The sequence below is a fragment of the Mizuhopecten yessoensis genome, unplaced genomic scaffold, assembly GCF_002113885.1.
Source record: "Mizuhopecten yessoensis strain PY_sf001 unplaced genomic scaffold, ASM211388v2 scaffold715477, whole genome shotgun sequence".
Taxonomy (NCBI): domain Eukaryota; kingdom Metazoa; phylum Mollusca; class Bivalvia; order Pectinida; family Pectinidae; genus Mizuhopecten; species Mizuhopecten yessoensis.
Window position 1 is genome coordinate 5,986 of NW_018479637.1, and position 11,629 is coordinate 17,614.

Below are 11,629 nucleotides of genomic sequence, written 5' to 3' on the forward strand. Positions count from 1 at the left end.
CTCAATTGCAAAATGCTCGCGAGGTCAAATGTTTGACCGACGATCGAACACTATTATTGCTATTAGAACGTCTTGGATTATTATTCCGCTTAAATCGCTAAACGGACTCACAGTTATGTATTCGGAACTAGTTAACAAATCATCGAAGATCTGGTTCAGAGTAGATTGTGAGGCAATCTCAATCACGCGCATTTATGTGTTCACTCTTATGTGATAATGGAAACAATCACTTGATTATTCCTTCAGCAGTCACCTACCCAGTCATCTATTTGTTTTGTTTTGTTTTTGTATCGGTCCATCGACTATGCAAGTCATTTAGGGCAAACAATACTTTAAAAAGAGACATTCACGAAAATAAACACATCAAACCAAGACTTACTAGCTTAAAATATGTTAAGTGTTAAAAAGAATACATCAATATCGAACAAATTGGCTGCACCATATATCATCTTTTATTGTACAGATCAATAGAGTGTAGATAGTCATATATTAATTGCACAGAAACTGTATCGAATAATCTTTTCATAGACGGTAATCATAAAAACTGTCACGTATTTGTTTGAAATCAGCGCATTCAATCATAAAGTGCTTGACTGTAAATTGTTGATCGCATGCATGACAATAAGGCTGGTCTTCCTTGCGCAAAATGTAACCATGTGTGGTGTATGGCCTATGCGGAGTCGCGAGAAGACAATTTCCTCTCTGCAGTCTGCTCTACTTTTTGCACATAAACCCACATTAGGCTTAATTGCAAATAACTTGCTGTTTAATTCTTCAGATCATTCATTTTGCCGATTTGTTTTAATCAAATTTGTTAAAGAAGGTTTAAATCAGAAAAAGGCAGTTTAATATCTTTTGGTTGTAGGTTATGGGCTGCTTTAGATGCTTTATCTACATGTACCTTTTCATTTCCGTTTATACCGACCTGACCTGGTATCCAAATCAAGATCAGGTGGCAAAACAATAAAGTTCTGTTAATACGAAGGGCGATGTTTTTTATGAGAATGTTGTTCAAATTCCGATTTTTTAATACTTTGTACTGGACGTAATTGTCTCACTATGTAGGGAAATATAGTTCGATACCAGCAGGTAAACGTCCTCTAGACGAGTAGTGTTGCTATTCAGTAATTTCTACTGTAAAAGAACATTCCTATTTTCACGCCATTTCTGGCTGATGCACCAATTCATTTATTCCTTTTTTCACCCTCATATAACCATCTCTGAGTGCTTTCAATAGTTTGATTTCCGTTTTAATGAAGAATGATCAAGACCATATCAGGCGCATAATATAATTTTATTAATCATATAAACGTATAAAGCAAATGCATTTATCCAAAGCATGTTGAAACATTTTGTATGATACATAATTAAATGTCATTACAAATTCCTTTGTAATCAGCTTTATTCTAGTGTGATAAAAATAGAATCAAATATATTATAATTCAGATAAAAATCGTATTAGATAGGTTTTGATTATGGTAATATCAATTCAATTTTCTCGTGAATAATCATCAAAAAATATTAATATGGACCATGTTCTTATAAAACGCTGTACATTTATGCACTACCGCCTGTATATACGTACGTTGAAAATATCTCTGTAACCGGTTGACGTTGCCTGTCTGCCTACACATAAAACCTACGGATTTTTTTGTAGGCTAGTCATAACAGTGGGTGTTGCTTGAGTAGTATATAATGTTACTTTGTATCCGGCAACACTGTCAGAATATATCCATGAAAACTCTACATATGATAAAATATAGCAATATACAGTAATTCATGGACACATTTAAATGATGACAATAACACTTAAGACACTATCACATATATAATTACTGTCACTTTGAAATATGTACATCTATATATTAATTACATCATTTATGGTATGAGTTCCATTTGACAACTAATGCAAGGCCGGGAAACTTTCGCCCAATCACATTTTCGCCCTTCATCGGTAACATCATTATTTTCACAAATTCATCTGGATTGTTTTATGTTCTTTTTATACTGGACAGTACTACAGAATGTCTTTACTTAACTTTAATACAGGTAGTATACCATTATATATATTAAGAATAATATGCATCCGATTCTTTTATTGACATTGGAACTATAACCGAATTTTTCGGTTTTTTTCAAATATCATGAATGAAAACCTAGACTTTGATGTATATATCGGCTAATGGTATTCATCCTGACAAAACATCTTTTAGCATAACATGGCATGTTAACTATGTTAAAATTCATATGTACAATGTTGTTTACGATGACTTTATAAAACTACAGAGCGGTATTTACATAGTAACTAAAAACAATCAGTTTATTTACGAAGATATGAACATAATAGTTGTATCTGTGTATCAAAATATGAATTACGAGTCATTTCCGTTGCCCTTTGACCCTTTATCGAATGATAAACCGGGGCATCTGTCATAGGAACTTGTATCTTGAACCCTGTACTTGTGTCCTGGTTTGGGAAGTTTTTGGTACCATCCGTCAGTAGAACTCTCAAATGCATGGATATTGAAGTCATCAGTTTGTCGAGTGTTTCTAGAAAGTGTCGGATGTAAATTGTTAAAATTTCCATTCCCGTTACTGTCCGAGGTGTCACCTCTAGCCATGCCACTTTGACCTGTCTGTTCATCGTGACTTAATCGTCTGCTACGCGTTTGTGTATCAAAATCTTTATGGGGAGCTTGAACGTCGCGAGGGTTTGAGACATCGCTGTAGTGATGACTTCCTGTCAGGTCGCTACAGGAGTGCACCTTTGCTAACACTTTACTTCCGTCACGTCTTGTACCAAACATGTTAGTACCACTACAACGAGGCACAGGGTTAAACCTGACAGACTCAACACTTTCATATTGGTTCCTATTGCTACACATGGCATGACTACTGGTTTCGTTTTGATTTGATGTCAATGCAATATCTGTGTGGTCATGTCTCCGTGTGTCTAAAGGTATGTTCTCTGTGGTTTGTTTGGTCACTTCCCGGCGTATTCTACAACATAAGCCAAACTAAATACGTATGTTTAAGGTAACATAGCTTACAAATAATATCGTACATAGGTAGGGATTTATGTATTTTTAAGGGAAGGGGAGCTTGTTTAAGAAAGTTCCAAAATCACCAAACATAGTTTTAAGAACAGTTGAATTCCTTTTTTTATCATAATTAAGGTCACTTTAATAACAATATGAGATGTAAATTTAGATTTGATAGCTCACTATAAAAAGAGAGGTGTCGTAAAGACGCTTACGAATTTCGACGCATTAAGTGCATTCGTGTGAGATACAATTGTTAGATTTGAAGTTAAAAGCTAGGATCGGTCGGGGTAACTGAAATATACATATATATCTTTTTTTTCCTAAGTTTATTTCGAAATAGTTCTTTTAAATTATTAATTATACTTTTTGAATTGTTGAACTTACAAACACGAGTCAATGTTATTCTTTCAGTTGAAAAATTCCGCAGATTTAATCAAGTGAGGAAGTTAATCGTTGAATGAATCTTTCTGTGTGGTGTAATTACTAAATTTCATTCATCTTCATACACAGGACAGCATGATACAACATGAATCGAACTAAGTGGAAAACACAACGGAATGTTATACAAATTCACCTTTTACATGTTCAACACTGTATACCTTATTAAAAGGATGATAACAATGACGAGGACGACGATGAAGGCTATAATGAGCAACCCAGCACCTCCAGCAAAATATATCCACATATCTAAAATGAAGATACAGAAACAAAAATATCAGGGTATCACAGTACACATAACGTTTACGAATAGCTAATTAATGTCTAGAGATTCCCGATCGCTGGGTTAAACCTAAATATATCTAGGTAATCTTTCTTTGTCGTGGCCAAGGATAATTTTTCTTTGTTGTTGTATTAATTTGCTTATTATTTAATTAAAAAACAAAATTAACGGCAGAACAACCCTGCCTTTATTATTATGATATGTTATTATCATCGCTACAGCGTTACCGTGTTTAATAACTCAAGGTTACATTTCCGGTGAACTAAATCGTATTTCCGGTCGTTTTAAGGTGTGTTGACAATTGTAGCAAAGTACAATCGGTATAACGCGATCCAAATGATGACACCTCCAGTTCAATATAACTTCTACAACACTTAATGTCGTATATTTATATATCCGTAACCGTAATCTTCTTTTTAAAAGCCGCAGTAAAAAGCTTAAGAACAATCGTTCACCTGACTAAATTTGTTTGTATATTTTCCATGTCAATATAGTTTGTTGGCATTCATTTGGATAAAACGCTTTTGAATGCTATTTTTACATTTAGAAATAGTTTAGACTGTTAAACAATTTAATCTGACATCAACATTTAGCGTTTGTTTCAGATAAATGTAGGTGTTATGTTTGATTTATGAATGGAACTATCCTATGTTACAATCATGACGTCAAAATACTGATGACTTCAATAAGTAGGTCATGGCATTCATAGTTGAAATGAACAAAATGTAAAATTGGTAGGGTTATAAAATAGCATTGACATAGAGTGGTAAAAAGAAAGAGAGAATGGTTTTAATGCAATGACAAATAATCAATTTCAAAACGAATATTGCATAATTTACCATTTCAGTTTGGACGCAGTAATTGGTTTGTTTAATTTCCTATTAACAGCTAAGGTAATTTAAGGACGTGCCTCCATATGTGCAGTGCATGTGTGCTTGCGTGTGTGTATGAAGGAGACAGGGTATGTTGGTGTGCTTGCCTCCGTGTAATAGCACGGATCTGATTCCGACTTGATAGTGCTATCTCACTGAAATACCATGCCGAAGGCAACCAGCACAGCATTACGCTCGGTCACATTATACTTACAACGGATGAACCAGTTGTTGCCATTCCCCTAATTGCTGAACGTTAAGCAGGGAATAACATCTAGAATTGTTAAGGACTTTGGTATGTCCCGGCCTTGGGATAGAACTAACAGCCTATGTATTTACGTTGAATCGCGTGAATATAATTACGTACAGATATGTTATAGGTATTAATATACAAAGTATTTCATAAAAATAGACGTCTTGTTATGTAGAAAGAGACTTGCCTAATTCGTTTCCATTTGACATATATTTCGAAATTGAGTCCAATAGGTTTTAGTGTTTTGTAAGGGGAACTATTGCACAAAATGTTAAATATAAACTTTATTTATTTAATAATAATTATTGTGTCGCCTACGACGGATGCCGGAAAGACACATAGGCGCTGCTTTTCCGACGGCGACGGCGGCGTCAACAATGTTAAGGTTTTGCGTTTAGCTCTGTTTCTGACAAAAGCTACACCAACAAAACCTCGATCATAGATGTAGCATGGGTAGTGGAGCCTACTGTACTAAAAACATTTCATTGATTTCTGCATTTTGTTTTGGTAAAATCCTCAAATTTCTGGACTTAGAAAAAACTCAACGTTAAGGTTTTGCGTTTAGCTCTTGCATATTAGGCTTTTTCTGACAAAGTATAAGAGCTAGACCAACCAAACCTCAATCATACAAGTATCATGGGTAGTGGAGCCTACTGCACTAAAAACATTTCATTGATTTCTGCATTTTGTTTTGGTAAAAGCCTCAAATTTCTGGACTTAGAAAAAAACTCAACGTTAAGGTTTTGCGTTTAGCTCTTGCATATTAGGCTCTTTCTGACAAAGTATAAGAGCTAGACCAACCAAACCCCAATCATACAAGTATCATGGGTAGTAGAGCATGTTATGATTTTGCGTTTAGGTCCGTTTCCTTATGTACTTGGGTCATACTCTGTAGGTGTATCATAGCTGAATGCACTACACTCTTTCCTAACATTTCATGGATTTCCCCAATTTTGAGTGGAAAACCCTCACATTTATGGACTCAAACTTAGGGCTTTTTAGCAATTTCAGAAATCACTTACAACATTTTATAATTTTGTCCGATTAACTTCAAAATTACTTTTCATGTATATTGGAGCAAATACCTATTAGGTTATCACATTGGGATATGACCTTTAATTTCAATTATCTTTAAATATATCCTAAGTATTATGTGAAATGCTTATTATATTGACAAAGCGGGACAGGCGACACATATAATTCAGCGTCATTCTTGTGAAACAAGGTTTTACAACTTATATTAATCACTCGTGTTGGCCCGGATGTTAGCACACGGGGTGTTACTGTGGGGGAAACCCCACATGGTCGGGCATGTGACTTCATACCTCTTAGGTCCAATCGGGGAACAGATCCCCGACTGTCTTGGTGAAAGGCAAGTACGCCACCCGAATATCAAGCAGATATTTAAAAGAAATAAAGATGGTGCTATATTTTATAGAATATTCGCGAAAATTAAGTTTTTTACCAATCTTTCAACGGCGCCACGTTGATTTCATGTCGGTTTCTTCGACGACATGGGGGACTAAAATCACACAATATATCTGAAAGGTGGATGCATGTTTGAATAAAAGATAACTGTTGTGCCGCTTTTGTGTCAGATAAGAAAGTAATTATGAACAAGCTAATTCGTGGAATTTATATCCCCCGCTTGCGGGACATATTGTAGGTTAACATTATTGAGATTAGGTTTAAACATGTGAGTATCGTTCTGTTGGGACATAATGTATAGCTTGAAACTTGAAGAAATAAAACCCATATACCTCATTGATTATCCGTAAATATGCACAAATCACATCGGTTGGCAAATTTAGCATGAGTTGGATGTGCATAATGTGAATTTGGTTGAAACATCTTAACAACACTACAGCAATTATCACACGAAAACCAAAGAGTGCCCGAGATGGGTGGAAAGAAAGAGGAACACAAACATTGTTATCAAGTTTGAAAAATGTTGGCTAATATTTGCAAGAGTTATTAAGCGGAAACTGCTGATAATGACGTTTTACGTTAATCAAGGAGCCATAACTCTGCCAAATGGAGTCCGAAATTAAGTGGTTGTCAAAGTTTGAAGACAATCGGATAATATTTGCGAGAAGTAATGCACATAAACGGCAGATAATTACGTTTTTCGTTATTTAAGGGGCCATAACTCCGCCAAATAAAGTCCGCTGACAGTGATCATCAAACTTGGCGCAGAGCCCTTAAGGCATTTAACACAGTGGCTAAGTTTGAAGAAAATCGGTTAATATGTGTTGTAGTTATTGCACGGAAACGAAGCGCGGAAGATAATTACGTTTTCCATTATTCAAGGGGCCATAACTCCGCGAAATAGGGGTCCGCTGGAAGTGGTCATCGAAATTGGCAGAGCCCTTAAGGCATTTAACCATGTGACCATGTGTGAAAAAATCGGTTAACATTTGGTGTAGTTAGTGCACGGAAACGAAGCGTGACAGACAGACAGACAGGCAGACAGACAAACCCAAATGAAAGCGGGGAATAATCAAAAAAGGTATGAAAAGGGTAACCATATACCTATCCCCCAACCCGCTCACTTCGACCCCCATTTCCTTCGATCTGGTTTACATACTTTATATGGTTATAATGTGTATTTAACGTCACTGTACCCAAATCGGGACACTTTTTAGATAAATATCAAGGTTCTTTATACCAAACTATCAGTTCCAAATGTTGGTTCATTTATCATATAAAGTTGATATTTCGGGCGCATGGTTCCATAAATAAAACGCGAAATACCATCAGGGTTACGTAGGCCATTGAACCGGCGTAACTGTACCCTGAAAGGGACACTTCGGGAGTTTGGCAAATATTTGGGGATAAAAGATCAATATCAGCAAAAAAGAAGACATATTTCAAATATTTTAGAGTCAAACAGGGTTATGATTTAATTTCCTCTCCAAACTAGCATAAGTTTCGATAAAATAGATTTTTGAAAATGATATCCAAATAAATAGCGTCGCACGGCACGTAAATGGGAAAAGTTTTGTTTTGGTAATTATTCTTACCTTTAAATTGTTCATATACCGATAATCAGCAGCAAATAAAGCTTACATACAGTTAAATTGTCAGAAAAAGTATTATGAAATGTAAACTGTAAACATAAAAGTACTTCTTTGCTTTGAATGACAGTTTCTTGGGTCGTTCTCCCATAAGTGTCCCGTTTTCGGTACTGTACAGTGACTGTAAGCGTTAAATATAGAGAATCGTTGACATAAATAAGCCGATATAAAACATTATCACGGTGCCTGCCTATCAATATATGCTCATGTTATCGGTCATTTACATTTTTGGTAACTTAAGTGTTACACAATTAACCAAAAGTGTGAAGAAAGTTTCAAAAATAACATGTAGTTTTGTCAAAACAATACCATTTGTGATTAGGTTCCCCACTTTACCCTCTCACATCTAAGAATGGTCTCCAAACTGACCTTAATTAACTTCATATCACGACGGCATGATCTCGAGGTATGTATAAACAAAAAAATAACCTCATCAATCATAGCCACCAGAAGGCCGTAATTGGCAGCCATTTATTGTGCTCAAACGTCATACAATGTTAGTTACACGTTTGAGCTCGTTTACAGGAACTCGCGTTTAGTTTCCACTTGGTCTAACATTTTTCTAAGTCTTTTCTTCCTGCTGAAATTTTTTTTTTGAGGTTTACACATGTGTATCACCGTTCATTGTCATTAGTGTTAACTATGTGTTTATCAGACAAAATACCAACGGATACACTCTTTCGATCTCGAGCATTACTTAAATATAGCATTATATGGCAGATATCATCGTGTTATTACTAATCTGTTTTGTTTCTGGTGGTTCCTGGTTTCACGGGTCATAGCTAACACCTGTAAACGCAGTAGTGATGTAACTGAAGTTATGATGGAAGATGACTTACAATTTATGACGGAAGATTTGGACATCTCTGATGTTTCGACAGCAGCGGAGCTTCCATTTTTGACCTTAGATCGTGTATTTTCTAATGTTGTAACATTAGGGGTGCTACCATTTGTGACCGTAGACCTGGATATTTCTGAAGCAATGGCAGTAGATGGCTCCCCGGTATCGACAGTGGTACCATTTAGTGTAACCATGGTCCTTTGCGCTGAAATATAATGATACGTTTATCAAACTGTATTGTTGGTAATATTCGCAGGTATTGATTTTGCTAACGTATAACGCCGCTGTTATGAATAATAGCGTGAAATTATATAATTACCGACAATGATAATCTCAGTGACAATTTTTGAACAGGTGATGTTCTGACCGGGACAACTGCGAAAAATAGTTTCCGTGCTTAATAAAACAATCTCATTATTGTTCAAATAAGGAGGAAGCGCATATTGCTTTGTAATTTAAATGGTGGTTGCAGCAACAACAATTATGTCCAACACCAGTAAAATGGACATCATTCACATACAACAATGGTAAATTAGAATGGCTTAACAAATATTAAGGTGCGAATATGAGCATTCTGGGAACTATCATGTATACGTTTTCTTTGTTGACATAAGCATACAAAGTGGATATGCCATTTAGATAAGGAATTTTATTTAGGTCAGCTAAGAGACCATATGGTAATACGAGGAAGAAAGCAACATCATTTTGAGGTTCACTTCACATTCATTTTGGACATTTTCTCAATGATTTTGAAGAATAAGTTGGCCTTTACTAATACTTAAATGTATTGATAAGTAATTCTGCATTATTTAGCCAAACACCTTATTTTGTGCCTGAACACATTCGGACACCATGATAAACTGAAGAATACCTTGCTTATGTTTCCGGCATAGATATGATGCTTTTTTCGAACAATTCATGTTGTGGAGATCCCAGGCTATACGATTTCGTGATATAAACACACACATCCAGTTTCTTGCATCTGTTGGTAATTCTGTATGTATATAAGTAATAAACAAGTCTCTAAAACATTAATAAGGCTGTTAGAAACATAAACAGTTCATTTTGTACTTAACAATAACTTCCATAACAGCACTTTTATAGGTTCAAATCAGCATTTCACTGAAATATCAACATTTCGTTCCTGAAACTTTTAACTATTAATCATATTTAGGAAACGTATAAGCTATATGATAGCCTGAACTAGGTGTGCTGCTATCACCATACATGTATGTAACCCAGTGTACTTTGTTCATATATTACATGTTCATGTATATGCACGTAGCCTACCTACGTATTGTGTTGTACAGTCAAGTGACCTTGACATTGTCCTGTGTTGTTATGTTATGTATTGTTTGTTTGTTTGTTTATGTTTAACGGCCCATCGACGGCTGTGGTCATTTAGGGTCATGGTGATTTATTTATTTATCTTATTTATTTTTAACAAACATGTCAGTAGCGAAGATAAAATCAGATAAAATGGTTCATTTTAAAAGCATTCGCAATGTATGTTTAAATAATAAAAAATGAAAAGGGGGTTGAAATAATACAAGAGATAACAAATAGATGATATGGAATATGTGATATATATATATAACGTCAAAAAGGGTAAGGTGGGTTAAAAGACATCAGAGTCTATACAAGAGATCCCAGAGGGATCTTGGCGCCCACCTTTGTACCATCTTCATTAGTTATTTGTCAGTTCGATCTTTTCTCTTCTTTCCTCTAATCTGTTTTATCGAGTCATGTTAACAGTAAATGCACCTTGAGATAACTTTTGATCTAAACTTAATACTGATGTGTATGAAAGCCAACCTTCAAAGTGAGTTTGTCATTTCACATATTTACTAGTACAGTACTTAATGTGAAAGAAATAGAATCGATCAATGCAATATGACAAAGATCTGTTTAGTTCTTCTTTTAATCCATTTTGCTTTTATGATCAGCCTCAAAATATAACATACACAACGAGGGATCAAGGGAAACCTACATATTAAATTTGAGAAAGATCCCTCAATTACTTCCCGAGAAATAGCGATAACAAACTTTCACTATCAGAATCCAAGATGGCTGCCTGCCGGCCATGTTGGTTATCCGATCAGGCTCAAAAAGTGCCATGCACAGCTAAGGACCAAGTGGAACCTACATATGAAATCTGAGAAAGATCCCTCTGATACTTCCCGAGAAATAGCGATAACAAACTTTCAATATCAAAATCCAAGATGGCTGCCTCCCGGCCATGTTGGTTATCCGATCAGGCTCAAAAAGTGCCATGCACAGCTAAGGACCAAGTGGAACCTACATATAAAATTTAAGAAAGATCCCTCTTGTTCTTCCGGAGAAATAGCGGTAACAAACCCATACTATCAAAATCCAAGATGGCTACCTGTCGGCCATGTTGTTTATCCGATCGATTTCAAAAGTTGCCCTGCATAGCTAAGGACCAAGTGGAACCTACATATGAAATTTGAGAAAGATCCCTCTGATACTTCCCGGGAAATAGCGATAACAAACTTTCAATATCAAAATCCAAGATGGCTGCCTGCCGGCCATGTTGGTTATCCGATCAGGCTCAAAAAATGCCATGCACAGCTAAGGACCAAGGGAACCCTACATATAAAATTTGAGAAAGATCCCTCTAGTACTTCTTGAGAAATAGCGATAACAAACTTTCACTATCAAAATCCAAGATGGCTGCCTGTCGGCCATGTTGTTATCCGATCAGTCCCTAAAGTTGCTGCCTGCACAGCTAAGGACCAAAGGGAATCTACATATTAAATTTGAGAAAGATCCCTCAATTACTTCCCGAGAAATAGCGATA

General features: G+C 35.7%; 1 protein-coding gene across 1 annotated transcript; it reads right to left on the bottom strand.

The window, feature by feature from the left end:
* Positions 1–2,294: 2,294 nt before the first annotated feature.
* Positions 2,295–9,005, bottom strand: LOC110441102. The gene is made up of 3 exons (XM_021484202.1): positions 8,807–9,005; positions 3,644–3,731; positions 2,295–3,000 (listed from the first exon to the last, which is right to left on the bottom strand). Exons 1-3 carry the CDS (start codon positions 9,000–9,002, stop codon positions 2,373–2,375), a joined length of 912 nt encoding a protein of 303 aa, XP_021339877.1. The 5' UTR covers positions 9,003–9,005; the 3' UTR covers positions 2,295–2,372.
* Positions 9,006–11,629: the final 2,624 nt, after the last annotated feature.

Excerpts from the sequence above, each read along its gene's own strand:
- LOC110441102 (XM_021484202.1), bottom strand. The coding sequence starts at position 9,002 with ATGGTTACACTAAATGGTACCACTGTCGATACCGGGGAGCCATCTACT. Across the intron at positions 3,732-8,806 it reads CAAATCTTCCGTCATAAATT|ATATGTGGATATATTTTGCT; the intron begins GTAAGTCATCTT and ends TCTTCATTTTAG. Across the intron at positions 3,001-3,643 it reads GTTATCATCCTTTTAATAAG|AATACGCCGGGAAGTGACCA; the intron begins GTATACAGTGTT and ends CTTATGTTGTAG.